The 14,896-nt window shown below is 48.6% G+C and overlaps 5 protein-coding genes across 8 annotated transcripts; 1 reads left to right on the forward strand and 4 right to left on the reverse strand.

Moving 5' to 3' along the window:
- Positions 1-535: 535 nt before the first annotated feature.
- On the reverse strand, positions 536-3,946 carry LOC9646557 (pentatricopeptide repeat-containing protein At4g02750). 3 transcript variants are annotated; one of them, XM_024681219.1, is made up of 2 exons: positions 1,323-3,946; positions 536-1,267 (listed from the first exon to the last, which is right to left on the reverse strand). In XM_024681219.1, exon 1 carries the CDS (start codon positions 3,922-3,924, stop codon positions 1,663-1,665), a length of 2,262 nt encoding a protein of 753 aa, XP_024536987.1. In that variant the 5' UTR covers positions 3,925-3,946; the 3' UTR covers positions 536-1,267; positions 1,323-1,662. The 3 variants fall into 3 exon arrangements, with proteins under 3 accessions (XP_024536987.1, XP_024536986.1, XP_024536985.1); XM_024681218.1 differs by having other exon boundaries at positions 536-1,165; positions 1,218-3,946; XM_024681217.1 differs by having other exon boundaries at positions 536-1,035; positions 1,082-3,946.
- A 150-nt stretch (positions 3,947-4,096) lies between these two features.
- Positions 4,097-5,498, reverse strand: LOC9648820 (peroxidase 57). 2 transcript variants are annotated; one of them, XM_024681380.1, is made up of 4 exons: positions 5,174-5,498; positions 4,928-5,116; positions 4,702-4,864; positions 4,097-4,624 (listed from the first exon to the last, which is right to left on the reverse strand). In XM_024681380.1, exons 1-4 carry the CDS (start codon positions 5,390-5,392, stop codon positions 4,227-4,229), a joined length of 969 nt encoding a protein of 322 aa, XP_024537148.1. In that variant the 5' UTR covers positions 5,393-5,498; the 3' UTR covers positions 4,097-4,226. The 2 variants fall into 2 exon arrangements, with proteins under 2 accessions (XP_024537148.1, XP_002976390.1); XM_002976344.2 differs by having other exon boundaries at positions 5,168-5,497.
- A 766-nt stretch (positions 5,499-6,264) lies between these two features.
- LOC9648821 (peroxidase 2) lies at positions 6,265-7,807 on the forward strand. Its single transcript, XM_002976208.2, has 4 exons — positions 6,265-6,725; positions 6,808-6,996; positions 7,068-7,233; positions 7,321-7,807. The coding sequence occupies exons 1-4, from the start codon at positions 6,492-6,494 to the stop codon at positions 7,716-7,718; spliced, it is 987 nt and encodes a 328-aa protein (XP_002976254.2). The 5' UTR covers positions 6,265-6,491; the 3' UTR covers positions 7,719-7,807.
- LOC9646558 (peroxidase 5) lies at positions 7,719-9,083 on the reverse strand. Its single transcript, XM_002976345.2, has 4 exons — positions 8,868-9,083; positions 8,552-8,746; positions 8,333-8,498; positions 7,719-8,276 (listed from the first exon to the last, which is right to left on the reverse strand). The coding sequence occupies exons 1-4, from the start codon at positions 9,075-9,077 to the stop codon at positions 7,840-7,842; spliced, it is 1,008 nt and encodes a 335-aa protein (XP_002976391.2). The 5' UTR covers positions 9,078-9,083; the 3' UTR covers positions 7,719-7,839.
- A 1,485-nt stretch (positions 9,084-10,568) lies between these two features.
- Positions 10,569-12,691, reverse strand: LOC9648823. The gene is made up of 8 exons (XM_024681302.1): positions 12,394-12,691; positions 12,276-12,329; positions 12,062-12,217; positions 11,886-11,991; positions 11,788-11,829; positions 11,677-11,733; positions 10,922-11,618; positions 10,569-10,734 (listed from the first exon to the last, which is right to left on the reverse strand). The coding sequence occupies exons 1-8, from the start codon at positions 12,534-12,536 to the stop codon at positions 10,586-10,588; spliced, it is 1,404 nt and encodes a 467-aa protein (XP_024537070.1). The 5' UTR covers positions 12,537-12,691; the 3' UTR covers positions 10,569-10,585.
- Between the last annotated feature and the right edge of the window lie 2,205 nt (positions 12,692-14,896).

Here is a 14,896-nt window from a genome sequence, read left to right on the forward strand (position 1 = left end):
GCTCCAAAACCTTCCTCCTCTTGGGGTGCTGCAACTCCTCCGCGTTGCGCTTCTCAATTCTCGAACCCTTAAGAAGTTCATGCCAGGAGATCAGTGTGGAGTTTTGGAGCGAAAAAAAAATTTATTTACTGTCCAAATAACAAAATATCAAAGTCAAGACTACTCCAAATGGTGAAAATCTCTGAAGAGGAACACCATACTTAAAGCCCTTGAGCAGTAAGCCCGTTTTGATCGCTCCAGCAGCCAGTTCGTAGTCGGACACATTACCTAGAGGTGTGTTTGTTCGCCAGCCACTTCATGGCACACGTTTTCTCATGCTCGTCCAAAAAGTATTGTGGCTCTTCTGCAAAGAATAACACAATGCTAAGCATCCAGCTTTAAAACTCTGCACTCACTTCTGGCCATCTTCAAGAGGATCATCATATAAAGCCTACCTGTAATAACATAAACATAACCAACACCCACTCCAAGAAAGAGCAGATCTAAAGCATTACCGTCGTGCAATCCAGATCGAAAGACAACCTATCAGCAGATATAAAAGTCCTGCCGCAGCAGTTAGACTAGAATTTCATGGCAGGATCTGCAGGAACAACTGCAGCACACACGAAATAAGAAAAGAGAAGAGAACAAGAAAAAAGAGCAAGGAACAAACCCGCTCTTACTCAAGGCCGTTTGAAACAGAGCTCTACACAGCTGAAGAAGGGTGAGAGAAAACAGTATGTCACAGAAAACAGGAATCTGTGTATGCCCTCAAGCACGTCCAGGATCAGCTGCTCAGAACAAACTTGTCAGAACAAGTATCGAATGCGAAGTCACAGTCACATTCAGAGGCGGAATGACCATCTCATGGTCCTCAACTTGAACGCCATCCTGAAAAATCTTTTGCGGAAAAAGCAACCACTCGTGTATGTGCACAGGGTGAAGAGGCGAGCCATGGCGCCTGTTGTAAGGACCCTCAACGAGACCTTGCGCGAGACGGATCATATTCGTCGTCCCTGGCAGTGAAGAAGCTTGCTGCAGCTTGGTCAACAAAACCTGCGCTAGTCAACACCAGTCAGCAGCCAGCAGACTTCCTGATTACCTTGCAGCGCCAATCCAGTGCGAATAAACGACGTATTGTATTCGCCGAACCACATGTTCAGCTCGTACCGCTTTGGATACTCCACTGCGAAGCAGAAAGTGATTTTTCCTTGAGGAGAAAAGTAGACAACAGGTACCTAAGTCTTTAAGCTCCATGTGAGCATTCAAGCGCAAAACTTCTTCGCACCTACAATGGCCTTGAATGAACGTCAGTGCAGCACAACATAAACTAAAGACATTACCGTCAACACCCAGTTGTACGCCTCCCACATCGGTTGCCGCGATCGATTACAGTGTCAGAGGCGGACCCAATTCTAAAGCATCAAAGACATCACACATACGCTATAGTGATGCATAGCTCAGTAGCCAGCACAAAACAAAGAAATTTTCTTCTTCTTCCGTGTATTCCAGGCATAGCGAAGATAAACGCGCTGCATCTTCTTCAAAAATCGCATCACCAGGCTCCTGCATGCATGCGCTATCAGAATCATTACCTGCTTCCTCTTGGATCCCGGATGCTCATCCTCCTCCGCGTTGCGCTTCTTGCTCTCCATCGCCGAATTCCCGAACCCTACCACCTTTTCAACCAAATGATTGATGATATGTGTTTGAAAGAAGAATGTATGATGCCGTGCTGTCGCGCTTGAGCGCTCGAATCCTCTCTGCCGCTATCGCCGCGAGCTCTGGATCACGACCATGGAGGCTACACGCGCCCAGCAAGCTCGTCCAGGCACCCACAAACTTGGGCGCGAAAGGCAAGCACTCCACAAGATCCAGCGCGCGATCCAGATGCCCCGCTCGGCCCAAGCAATCCACCACCGCGCAGTAATGCTCCGGCGACGCCGTCAGATCGTAGTCCTCGCGCATGGATCGAAAGCAGCACTGGATCTCCTCGATCGAGCCTTGGTAGCTGCAAGCCGCTAGCACGGCCGTGTAGCAGATCTCGCTGGGGTTCCAGCCCTCCTGCTGGAGCTCGCAGAAGAGATCCAGTGCTGATCGATGCGATCCGGGATTGTGGGCGAGGCCAGTGATTGCCGCTGTCCACGAGACTAGATTTGGATCTGGCATGGCGCGGAAGATCGCGATTGCGGCGCCAAGATGGCCGAATTGGATGTAGCTCGTGAAGATGGTGTTCCAGGACACTGCGTTGCTCTCTCGCGCCCTGGAGAGGAGGATCTTTGCCTCGCGCAAATGCCCATTCGAGGCCAATGCTGCGATCATAGCGTTGTAGCTCGCTGCATTGGGATGGGTGATTTGGGAGAAGATCCGCCACGCCTCTGCGACATCCACGATCCGGGCATACGCATTGATGATTGCTCTGACCGCGCTAGAGTCCCGATCCTCCGGGCTCAAGCGATCAAACAGCGCCCTGGCTTCCTCGATCCTCCCGGACTGGGCGTAAGCCTCGAGCATGGAGATTGCAGAGTTGGGCGATGCGAATCGATCAAAGAGAAGCTTGGCTTGCTCGATCCTGCCACCAAACGCGAGCGCTGCGACCATGGCATTGATCGTCACGGCGTTGCGATGGGGCATCCGACCAAAGAGGAGCTGCGCCTCATCGAGATCGCCGCTCCTCGCGTAGCCGGAGATGATCGCGTTCCACGCCGCCACATCCCACCGCGGCATGGAATCAAAGAGCGCTCTCGCCTCGCGCATCTGGCCCCGCATGGCATGGGCGGAGATCATCGACGTCCATGACACCGCGTCTCGATCAGGCATGGAATCAAACACTTTTCTAGCATCGCCCACTCGATCGCTCGCGAGGTAGGCCGCAAGAAGTGAGTTCCACGCGACCGTGTCGTGAGACTCCATGGAATCAAACACGATCTTTGCGTCCACGGCCAGTCCCTGCTGCGCATAAGCTCCGATCATCGTGCTCCAGGAGACAGCGTTTCTCTGTGGCATCATGGCGAAGAGAGCTTGCACCTCGTGGATATGGCCGCGAGAACCCATTGCTGCGATCATCAGGTTCCATGAAACTGTGTCTCTGAAAGGGATTCTCTGAAACATCACGATTGCATCTTCGATCCTCCCAGACTCCGCAATTGCGCCCAGGAGGCTGTTCCACGAGAAGCAGTCCCACTCGGGCATCTCAAAGAAAACAATGGCCACCTTTTCCATTTGCCAATTCTCGGCATGTGCCGCAATCATAGAGTTCCAAGCGGCTACAGTTCGTAACGGCATAGAATCAAACAGATCCTTCGCATTTACTAAATCATTTCTTGATGAAAAAACTGATATCATCGTTGTATACGACGAAACATCTCGCTCTGGCATCTCATTGAAGAGGGCAATGGCTTCCTCCAGATGCCAGTTCTGGGCATAGCACAAAAGCATTACGTTCCAGCAGATGACGTCTCTGTGCTCCAGCGCAAGAAACAACTTTTTCGTTTCGTCAACCATTCCGCAATCCGTATACGCAGTGATCATCGTCGTCCATGACACGAGACTGTAGAAAGGCATCCCATCAAACAATCGCCGCGCCTCCTCCAGATCCCCACCTGCGGCAATTGCTGCAATAGCAACATTCCAGCTGACAAGATTCTTCACTGGGTTTTTCTCAAACACCCGCCTGGCCTCGTCAACTCTACCGTTGGTCACAAACGCGCTCATCAGTATGTTCCACGAAAAGGCATTGGGCGCGTGGATCGATCGAAAGGCCTTGACCGCGTCGTCCAGTGATCCACACTTCCCATACATTTCCACCGCCAGATTCCCGAGATAGGTGCTGCCGCGCAGTGGGCTGTCGAGCAATCGAGCATGGGCGTGTTGGGCATTGGCCAGATCCTTGGCAGCGCCACAGCTGCGAAGGAGCTGGGCGAGCTCTTGGACTTGGACGCACATACGTCGTCGCCCATCTCTTCATTTTAAAAAGAGAAGCCTTTAGATCGATCCAATGCACGCGTTTTCTTCCAAATAGAATAGTGGGGACCAAAGAAACGGTCGATCTCCCGAACATGTGTTCTGGCACACAAGCCACGGGAATCTGGACAAAATCGGTCAAAAACAAGGCCCATTTGTTGCAAAGATCTCGTTTTTATATATATGAACTTTACGTACAACGATCAACTTGCCTTCGACAATGCAATGCACACAAAGATGGAATTTTTCCTGCCTCGATCATCGAGGAAACAATCTTGGGTTCTTTAGTTCACAGCGCTGCAGACTCTTCGAATCTCGCCGCGCGTGCCCGTGAGCACATCCAAGTTGCCCATATTGGTCATGGACTGCGCGAACGCGGCGTTGAAGTTGAGAGTGCCGTTTGCAAGCGCGCGGACGATGTCGTCTGTTCTTTGCTCCACCCGGAGCTGCTGGTCGATGATGAGGATCGCCCGGTTGGAGACGAGCTGATCGAAGAAGACCTTGTCTACACGGAATGGAGTTCCTTGGTCGAGGAAAACTTCCACCGAGTCTGAGGTGCAAGCGCGCTGGAGCTGCCTCACCAGCGCCGGATCCATGCTCGGGTCCGCTCGCCCGGTGCCGCGGAAGTTGAAGAGGCGGTGGCGAAAGAAGCCGCAGTGCGTGATTCCGACAGTGTGAGCGCCTACATTCATTGACAACAAGAAAATGATCATTTTTCCGGGGTTCACGGAGGAGTCCCAAAGTTCTTTCCGTACATACCCAGGAGGAGAACAAGGTCTTGCGGAGTGAGGCCCTTGTTTGCGAAGGCTTGGATGGCACCGTTGGCATTGCTGTTTGGATCCGGCAAGACGTTTGCGTCGTTCACGATGGAGATTCTCCCGTCCCTCCGCCCGGTTGGAACGGGGTAGTCTGGACCTCCAGCCTGCTCGATCGAAACAAAACCACCATGGTGTTCAATCAATCCAAGGAACGCCTCTAGACTCACCAGGGCGATCGAATCTCTCGTCGCCAATGCCACGATATCGGCACACGAGACAACCCCCCGGCATTGCCTCTCCACCTCGGCCTTGGCGGCGTCGATAAGATCATACCCCCGGACGCTCCCGTTTGCTCCGTGCTCCTTCTCGGATCGGTTGGTTCTCGTGGAGTTGAGCAACAAAGAAGCATCGCATCCCTGCCAAGAGGAAATGAAGTATCAGATACTATCCATCGCCAGGAAACTTACTCGGACGAAGCAATCGTGGAAGAAGAGCCGCAGCAGTGCCGCCGTGACCGTCCTATCCCTACCGAGAAACCTCTGCACCACGCCTCTAACAATGGGTTCTACATTGCGGCACGATCTCGAGTAGAATCCCACTCGCAATCCACTGCTCTGGCCAATGACCTCCACATTCCCGGCAAACAAAAGAAGAAAAACCATAGCAAGAACAGAGTTTCCTCTACTTCCCATAGCTATGGCTTTCTATATCTCTGTTCTTTTCCTTCTTTCGTACACTGACTATATGGTGTTCTTCCCAAGTTCCACACTTTATATACTAATGGATCCAAGGTAAGACACAAGGTGATTTAATGTAGTAGCCATCGTTTTTGCGCGCCAACCCGTCCTATTTTGTCAGGCGCTTTTGAAAGCTTCTAAGGGGGTATATTCTTATCCGCTAGTAGAAATTCTTAGCATATTCTAGCTCCCATCCAACGGCTCTGATTGTTTCAAATCTCACGCGCTTTCAAATTATAACTTGGTGTATACTCAAGCCTAAGTTTTTTCAAACGCTAAAATTCTCCTAGTACTGACTAAGTTTCTTCTCGAAACTTAAAAAACTCCCAAGAAATCTAAGAACTGCATAGTGTCTCTGCTGACCAAGTCGCCTCGTGATTTCTTGAACCAAAACAGCATTTATGATCACATTGACCATTTTAAAAATCAAATGGTTTGCCATTGCTTGGCTCAATCCAATCTCCAAATCGCATTTGAAGCTAAGACAAGTTTCACGCAAGAAAAACTCATATAATACTTCCATCTATCTGGTGAAGGGTTGCATCCAAAGAAGACGTGTGAGCACGTCTGCAATCGCTCACAGCTTAGCTCATTTCTCAACTATTACTCTAATGTTTCATCACTTGGTCATCAATGAATAAATAGAAAACAAACTTTATTAACAACATATTAACAACATATATGTATCCATATCATGAACTACTAAACCAAGTCAACTGGTTTTGAGTAGTGTGATGTGGCTCCGGGAAAAGAGGCTTTGACTTTGAGAGATTAGAAGGCCAATGCTCCATTTTCTTTGATAAATTGTTGTTGTTGGTGTTGGTGGCGTTCTTGTGTGTCAGCCTGGCGAGCACATAGCACATCGCTCCCAAGTTGGGAGCGTGGAACGCTCGTCACTAGGAAGTTTTGTAAGGACATCGTTTCATCCCTTTAAAGTCTCTGTCCACTTTCCTAGATCCCAAAGTGGTCATCCCACCACTTTCTTTTAGGTGAGGTTTCTTGGTCTCTCAGGGTGTTCTTCATTCACAGCTTTTGGGAAGTTCTTGTGTGAATCATGGAGGCAAACTTCCCAAGGCTTGGATTCATTGCAATACTGCTGCTTGCACTGGTTTGGATTTCAACTGCTTATCAATCATATCATCCTCTCAAGATGGGATACTACAAATGCACAAGAAAATGTGTCAATGCGGAGGCGATTGTCAAGAAGATTGTGAGGCAATATGTTAAAAGGGATCCAACGCTGGCTGCATCACTCTTGAGAATGCACTTCCATGATTGTTTCGTAATGGTGAGTTAACAAAGATTAACAACTTAGTGATTTAGATTCTCTTCCCATGGTTATAACTCAACTCTTTTGATGATTTATACAGGGATGCGATGCCTCTATTCTACTAAACTCTACCAAGACAAGCATTGCCGAGAGAGACGCACTCCCAAACTTGTCACTCAGAGGTTTCGAAGTGATCAATGCTGCAAAGGCTGCACTTGAAGCAGCGTGCCCCAAAACAGTATCTTGTGCTGATATTCTCTCCCTCGCGGCTAGAGATTCAGTAGAAACGGTACAGAAGTTTTTTATTTCTTATCTATCTCTCATAGTTTTCTAATAAACTTTTTTGATCCAATCACACAGATCTATGGACCTTCTTGGGACGTTCCAACTGGCCGGAGAGATGGTATTATCTCCAATGCTTCAGACGTTCTCCTAAATCTTCCACCCTTCTTTGCCAATTTCACAACTCTCAAGTCCATCTTTGCTGCAAAAGGGTTGAATGTAATTGACCTTGTGGCACTCTCAGGTAAGATAAATCTCACCTTCACCAACTTTTCGTTTACATTAGCATCTATACACACCTACACTTCTTAATTCCTCGTTTGACTTGCAGGTGGACACACTATTGGCTTTTCTCACTGTGCTGCTTTTGATGCCCGGCTCTACAATTTCACTGGGAAAGGTGATGCAGATCCATCTCTAGATCCTGCCTATGCAGCCCACCTTAGAACCAAGTGCAAGCATGGAGATCTTGTCACCAAGGTTCCCCTGGATGACACTCTCACAGGATTTGATACGAACTACTACAAGTTTATCATGCAAAACAAGGGGTTGCTCCAGTCCGATGCTGCACTCCTAGAGACTCGAAGGTCGAGATTCCTGGTGGAGCAATCTACCAAGCCTTCGATCTTCAGGCCCCAGTTTGCACGATCCATGACTAAGATGGGGCGGATTGAGGTGCTCGTTGAAAAGCAGGGACAGATCCGCAGTCGGTGTGAGTTTGTCAATTGATTGATTTGATTTTGGAATCTTTTTTTAAAAAAGGTTGTAAATAATGTCAAATAAAGGTACAAATGCCAATACTTAAAAAGTTTGACTTGTTTTCTTCTCTTTATTCTTCTTACTTATTTTTTTACTCAGTTGCATGGCTGGATATGCGCCCACTGTTTGGAACATTACACTTCCTCCGGATCTCTCCATCCTTTGCAGTTTTAACCTCGATCGCCCCCATGTTGATCATGGACTGAGAGAATTGCTTCAAGAAGCTGAGATTATCCTTGGCAAAGCTACGGATAGTCGCGCTGGTCTCCTGATCAAACAGGAGCTCTTGATCCGTCTGGAGCAGCCCATTGTTTTTGACAATTTCCGCGTAGTAGCTGTTGTCAAAGATAAACTCGGTGCCTTTGTCGAGCTGGACCCGCGGGCTGGGATTCCCGGACTGGGGACAAATCCCACGCAAGATCCTCAAGTAGTCCTGGCTGAGAGTTGGATCCGGGCGGCTCGTGTTCTGGAAATTGTAGAGCCTGTGGGTGAATGCCGCACAGGTTGCTCGTCCGAGAGTGTGTCCTCCTGCGAAGATTGCCCACATCTTTCAGTGAAAGGCTCCCGGATCATACTAAGTTCACCTGAGAGGACGATGAGATCGTTTGTGTTGAGTTTCTTTCTAGCAAAGTTAGCCTTGAGCTCCGCCGCAGTGAGGGTAAATGCCGGGAGGTTTGGGATAGCCTCCGACGCCAGCGACGTTCTTCCATCGAATCTCCCCGTGGGTAAATTATAATAGAGTCCACTAGTCTGCTCCACATTAGAATTTAAAGTTTTAACCGAGGAGTTCTTGCAAAACTTACCAGGAAGAAAGAGTCCCGGGCCGAGAGGGCGAGGACATCTGCGCACGACACAACGTTTCCACACACGGCGGTGATGGCGTCTTTGGCTTCGTCGATGATCTCGAATCCTCGCACGGAGCCTTTGTTGGGAAGGGCTTCCTTCTCCACGACTTCGCCACCGGGTGTAACGTCCAGCAACAACGATCCATCACACCCCTGTCAAAGAACAGTCATATAACGTCATTTAGCTAGAACGTTGTCGGTGCCAAACAATTGAGTGACGATCCAAAGAAATAAACATTGATGATCCAAAGATCCAAGCCAAGAAGAACTTTACCCTCACAAAACAATCGTGGAAATGCAGCCGGATGAGCGCCGCTGGGACGGTCCGGTTTTGCAAGAAGTGCTTAAAGACGGTGGCCGAGACGATCGCTTCCGCGAGCGGGCAGACCTTGTTGTAGTAGCCGATCTCCAGAGCGTCGGAGGAGCTCAACAACACCGAAGAACACGCGAACACGGCAAACATCAGCACTAGGAACTTCATCATCGGAAACGATTAATCAACTCTTTTGAGTGTTACGTGTGTGGAGCACGAGTCCTTTTAAATCCATCGCGGTGGAGAAATCTCGTGCTTCATCTAGTCTTAGTCCAACTATTCGCAGTTGACTTTGTCAAGCCCATCAAACAAATGGCCCTTGGAATAATGTATCGAAGTATTAGGGCTTCTCCTATTTTAGGGTTTATGTTACCTTAGGTTAGATGGAGGAATGCGCATTTCGCCCCATTGCGGCAATAGCCTTTATCGTAGAATCGGCACGCCACGCCCGGAGGCCTCCACTCGCGCTCGCGATCGCGATCCCGATGGTGGTGGTGGTGATGGCGATTCTCCTCTCGCTCTCTCTCCCTCTCCCTTCTTGCCCTCTTCCTGGCCGCTTCTTCCCCCTCCTCCTCCTCCTCCCTCGATCGTCGCCTCTGGGGAGATTTCGAGCCGCGATCGTCACCGATCTTCGCCAGATCTCTAAACAGCACGCGCTCCTGGCTCTGGCCGATCTTCCAGATCTTGAGCTCCTCCGGGAGCCTGGCAATCCGGCTGCGCAGCTCGTCTAGCGACCGCGGCCCTTGCAACGCGCCCTTGGCGTCCTGGTACATCCAGGTCTGGATCCCGGCGTTGCCAGCCTCGTCGTAGTAATCGATGAGCGCGGCGAGGTCGATGGAATCGGTGGCGGGCGCCGCGCCGCGCCTCCACACGCGGATGGCGCCGGTGAGGATGTCCATCGATCGCCACTTCTTGAGCAAGTGGATGCTGTAGGGGCCCTGCGTCTTCCCGGTGGAGCTCGTGTAATGCCAGAGCTCCTCGTCGATCTTGCCACCCTTTTCTCCTTCCTTCCTCTCTTGCGGATAATGCGGGCGCTCTGGCCGACGATCTTGGCGGGGATGGAGCGATTCGTGCCGGTGGTGATTCGCGCCATCTCGATCGTCGCGTTGCTGCTGGAGATTATTTCGCTCGCTGCCTTTGCGGTGGTGGTGGTGATTTTCTCGATCCGATCGCTGTCGATCATCCTCTCGATCGCGCGACCGCGGCTTTCGATCGACTCCCGCCGTGTCGCCGAACCGGTGCCAGTGCTTTCTTTCCGCCGGATCTTTTCGCTCGATCGCATCGGCTTTTGGTGGCGGCGGCGGCGCTGGAGAAATCATCGTTGGCGGTGGCCGCGGTGGCGATGGCGGTAGCGGCGGTGGAGCTGGAGAAATCGTCGTTGACGGTGGCGATAGCTGCGGTGGCGGTGATGGACGGACAACGATATTCTTCCCAAACAAGCGCAGCGTCGCCATAGCCATTTCTTTCGTTCTCGGGGTGTCTTGGAACCCTAGTGTATTAACCACGTCGCCGCTATATCTGATTGCGACGCGTGGCGGCACCGAGCTTTTCAAGGCCATGCACCTTGCTAAAAATAGCTACGCTAAGAATATACCCCCTAAATTTACACGGTGCATCCCAGCCGTTGGATACAGATGGAGATCCCGGCCGTTAGATATTGGTTTAATCTGATTTAATCTTCAGTTAATAATCTCGCTTAAGAAGGAGTGGTATGGATCCATGTCACACTGGATCCCAAAATCTGGGACATTCTCGAAGGCTTCCAGGTAGACGCTGAGCCTGTCCTTTGCCACGCTTAATGGGCTGCTTCCTCCTTTGGTAGTAGCATCTATGACACACAAAAAAAACGCCATTAACAATCTAGAGACCACCACCGTATCGATCGATCGAGACGAGAGGAGCTTCTCGACCTCGCGATCTCTCTTCTCAATCGATTGCCTATACAATCGAACGATTCGATATCGGGGAAGGAAGAGGGCTATGGAATATATAGTCTAGCAACGCAGCTCAAGTACCTGGAATCGTGTTCTTGGTGCTCGAGATGGTCGTGGAAGAGGGAACGTTGTAGCCCTTTGGGAGATCGTCCGGGTGGATTTGATATGGAGCTGGGGCGCTCAAGCTTCGCGAGAGCTGTGGTGGCGGCACTAGAGCGTTGTCCGAGACCGAGGGGAGCTTGGAGAGGAGAGCGTGGAGGCTGGACATGGATGGGTGTAAGTGTGGGACGACTCCCGGGGAAGAGTGGCCAGTGTTGAGCGATTTGGAGAGCGGTGGTCGCTCTGGTATCTTGCGGCCGCTGCTACCGGCGATCATGGCGGCTTGATCTTCGTTGGTGTCCGAGCAGGACGAGCTCGTTCGTTTGAGACCCACCGATGGAACGATCGTGGTGTGATCTTGCTGTTGCTGTTGCTTGAGAGTGGTGTTGTTTGGATCCATCGCGAGCGATCGGTGGTCTTGGATGGTGTAAGATCCTGGTGGTGTTCGAGCCCCGAGGCTCATGAGATTGAACCGCTGCTGCTCGGTGAGGCCGATGAAGGAGTCGTCCAGGACGCCATAGCTGCTGCTGCTCGATCTCATGGCGCTGGATTGGAGCGGGACTCTTGGACGGATTGAGTGATTTAGCGTGTTTGGATGAGGAGCGAAAACTCCTGGAATGGTTTGGAGGTAAGTGAATTTCCGCTGGAGGAGAATGACCAAGTTGAGATCCTCGAGAACCTGCATAGCTCGATCGATCTAAAGCTTCATCGTTTGTGAAAGAAGATTGAAAATTTACCTTGTCTAACGATCCAAGCTGCAAGAGGCCTTCTTGGACTGCAACAATGGCTATGGTCTGGAAAGAGCCCAAAATATATGAAAAATGCCGCGAAATGGAAGGAAAAATCACCTGAATTCCAGCTTTGAATTGAGCTTCCCATGTTCTTGGATGCTGAAACGAAAAAACAGCCAAACTTTTGTAAGGATTATCGCAAGCGTTTTTCTTACTGGGTCTAGCGATCCATGCCATGGCGACACCAAGCTTGAATCTTGGTCGGCCGGGTCTCTAAAAATCCACTTGTGGCTGCTGTCTGAGGCAACTTTGCCCATCAACCTGTTTGGAAAAACGAAAAAAGAAAAATAAAACCGCAAGTGATTTTTTTTTTTCCTTGGAAAGAACGTACCCTTCTCCATAGCTGTAAACTTCGTGAGACATTTTGAAGAAGAGCTCGGGCTGCAGTGGCTCAGCCGAGGCAGCTTCACTGTCTCCTGAAGAAGACTGCTTGAAACTCTTGACACAAGCAGCAAAATCGCAAAATCCATCCTCCCAAGTCAAAATCCTAAAAACCAAAGAATGAGGACCCAGACTTGGATCAAACAAGCATAGAATGCCCTCACCAATTTCTCTTGTTGCCTTTTGACCTATCCAAGAATCCAGACTCATTGTCCCACCTACATGTATCAATCATACATATATCATGTTAGAACATTCATATGGTAAATTCTGTGTGCTCACTTGGGTGGAGGGTAGTTCCTGGGAAGAATCCTCCACAAAACAGCATAGACCCATTGAGATTCCGTGCAGATGCTCCTTAGTGTGTGCTGCAACAAGTGGTTCACCACAGGCAATCCATGTTGTTGCTGCTGTTGTCTATCCATTATAATCAGAAGCTCTCCAAATGCCCACAAATTCTCCTCCTTTCAATTCTTGCTCATTGTTGACAATCTCAGACTCAAGCAAGAACTGAATGAACCTCTCAATCTCCAGTACATGGAACAAGTATAAGAAAGAAGAGAAGTTATATACAAGAAGAATTCCTGTGGCTACTCTCTAAGAAATGCAGGTAGCCCGTATACATATACTCTTATATATGTATATGATCATGATAAAAAAAACACTGCAAGTTTTCCTTTCACTACTTCTGAAGAAGAAAGAATATGCTGGAAGAGCAAAGTGACAAAGTTTTCACACACAATCACCCACTCATTGCTGGCTAGCTTTCATCCAGTGGAGAAATGGGACAATGGAAGAAGTTTGAGGGAGTAGCAATTGATCAAAAAAAGAGTGAAGAAAAATGGGTATCTAACTGGGAAATTGGGGTAGAATCAGCTTGACAATGGACTCCCCCCTACCACCCAGCACCTTCATATAAAGCTCCCCATCACACATCACCATCACATTGTTCTTTTCTTGCTGTTCCTTCTTCTTGCTTTGAAATTCCTTGTTTTCCATGCCTTTTAAATATGGTTGCAGAAGTTCATCAGGGTGGAAAAAAGAAAGAAAAGAATAAGTGCACAATAGAATGCAGCTGGCTATGGCTGGGGGATGTGGACTGGACCCCTCTTTGGAACTTCTTCTTAGTCTCTGTAAGCTTCTTGAGAAATTTGAGAAGAAAATGTGCTTTTATGTGTTGCTCGATCAGCTGCAATTGTTTCCTGCCAACACAGTCCTGCTTGCTGCTGCCGCTGCTACTGCTGTTCTGGTCTCAGAAATCATTTTCCATGAAGGGGTTTGAATGGTCATTGGTGACTTTTGCAACTCACACCCTGAAGAGAGAAAACTTTTCATTTCCTTCACTCTCCTAAAAAGCATCTCAGCTTGGCTTAGTATAAAATACCAGAAATACAGCTTATAATTACAACTTTAGCCACCATACCATGGACAATTATGTGCTGATAATGATAAGATGAGTACAAGAAAAAAAAGGTGGCTGGCACCACCACCATAACTGTCAATGAGGACCTTCCCTTTCCTTCTGTGGTGCTTTGTACAGTCTTAAGCTAACATCTGTTCAGATAGGAAGAAGTTAAAGGAAAGAACAAAAGGACCACTTGGCTTGGAGTAAGGCTAGCTAGCCTGCCCAGGAAAATTAAAGGTGGTCAAACCATCCTAATATTGCTATTTGCTATTTCATTTCCCAAGTGATAATTCTACTAAAGTCCTAATATTGCTATTTGCTATTTCATTTCCCAAGTGATAATTCTACTAAAGTTTATCTTTTTTAAAAAGAAAAAGCTTGCTCTTTGGCATGACTTGGGGGTTGAGGTATCGTCATCCCATTTCGTAAGCGCTGTTGTGAGGGAATGGTTTTTAGATGCTTTTTGTCGAAAAATTCGAGCATTTTTGTTTGGCAGGTGGCATTCGCATTTTCAAGTTCTCACTTGGGGCAAAGTATTTCAGCAGACACGGCTACACACTCTCAGACACGGACACGCAGCAGGGGACAACCAAAACGTGGTATGTTTAAGAAAATGCTAAAAAGAAATAAATTTCTCTTTCCCTTTCTCCAGTACTCAAAATGTTGGTAGGGAGACAGCTTAATCAGTGTAATAAGAATTTGTCATTTGCGGAAGAAAAAAATAAAAAATAAAAAATAACGAACAGAAGAATTTAAAGCTTCCAAGTTCCGACTTTGTCTTGAGGAATGAATGAGGGAAAATAAAAAAAACAAGTCCAAATAATTAAAATAAGATGGGCATGGCATGCTTGTGTTTGAGTTTCCATGTACCAAGAACAGCTTTCATTAAAACAGACCATGCCGAAGAAGATGCACGCCTCCAAATGGTGTCCTTGAAGCCCTCCTGCAAAGAGGACGGGCCCATGGAAACGCTTTGGGGGCCTTTGCATTATTGTATGGGATGCAGTCTCCAAGCCTTGCAAGCTTTTGGTTTTGTTATTTTATTTGAGGAAGGATCGTCTCTCTCTCTCTCTCTCATATACGTATTCTTTGTCTTGAGGTTTCTTCCTTGAGGATGGATCAACGCAAGCAAATCGAGTCAAGGAGACATGATGCGCAGAGCTGGTGATCGATGCAGATTGTGAAAGAGAGAGGGAGACTCTTGCAGGGACAACGGCAAGTGGACTATCACGAAGATCTAGGAAACTGGGGCTCATAGATTTTAAATTCTCACTTGTTGGTGCTCAATGACTAGATTCATAAGAAATTCCTTTGCAATTCTTTTGCGCTGCTGGTTCCATCACGAGGATGAAAAGTCTCGCCACCTTCTTGTTGCAGTTG

The sequence above is a fragment of the Selaginella moellendorffii genome, unplaced genomic scaffold, assembly GCF_000143415.4.
Source record: "Selaginella moellendorffii unplaced genomic scaffold, v1.0 SELMOscaffold_30, whole genome shotgun sequence".
Lineage (NCBI taxonomy): Eukaryota > Viridiplantae > Streptophyta > Lycopodiopsida > Selaginellales > Selaginellaceae > Selaginella > Selaginella moellendorffii.

Bases quoted from the DNA above. Each gene is read 5' to 3' on its own strand.
- LOC9648823 (XM_024681302.1), bottom strand. From the start codon at position 12,536: ATGGATAGACAACAGCAGCAACAACATGGATTGCCTGTGGTGAACCAC. The intron at 12,218-12,275 runs GTGAGGGCATTC...TTTGGTTTTTAG, and splicing joins AAAGGCAACAAGAGAAATTG to GATTTTGACTTGGGAGGATG. The intron at 11,830-11,885 runs GTAAGAAAAACG...TTTTCGTTTCAG, and splicing joins GGCATGGATCGCTAGACCCA to CATCCAAGAACATGGGAAGC.
- LOC9648821 (XM_002976208.2), top strand. From the start codon at position 6,492: ATGGAGGCAAACTTCCCAAGGCTTGGATTCATTGCAATACTGCTGCTT. The intron at 6,997-7,067 runs GTACAGAAGTTT...CCAATCACACAG, and splicing joins CTAGAGATTCAGTAGAAACG to ATCTATGGACCTTCTTGGGA. The intron at 7,234-7,320 runs GTAAGATAAATC...TTTGACTTGCAG, and splicing joins TGACCTTGTGGCACTCTCAG to GTGGACACACTATTGGCTTT.
- LOC9648820 (XM_002976344.2), bottom strand. From the start codon at position 5,392: ATGGGAAGTAGAGGAAACTCTGTTCTTGCTATGGTTTTTCTTCTTTTG. The intron at 5,117-5,167 runs GTAAGTTTCCTG...TCCTCTTGGCAG, and splicing joins TCCACGATTGCTTCGTCCGA to GGATGCGATGCTTCTTTGTT. The intron at 4,625-4,701 runs GTATGTACGGAA...CAATGAATGTAG, and splicing joins AGACCTTGTTCTCCTCCTGG to GCGCTCACACTGTCGGAATC.
- LOC9646558 (XM_002976345.2), bottom strand. From the start codon at position 9,077: ATGATGAAGTTCCTAGTGCTGATGTTTGCCGTGTTCGCGTGTTCTTCG. The intron at 8,747-8,867 runs GTAAAGTTCTTC...GTTCTTTGACAG, and splicing joins TCCACGATTGTTTTGTGAGG to GGGTGTGATGGATCGTTGTT. The intron at 8,499-8,551 runs GTAAGTTTTGCA...AATGTGGAGCAG, and splicing joins CCCGGGACTCTTTCTTCCTG to ACTAGTGGACTCTATTATAA.
- LOC9646557 (XM_024681219.1), bottom strand. From the start codon at position 3,924: ATGTGCGTCCAAGTCCAAGAGCTCGCCCAGCTCCTTCGCAGCTGTGGC.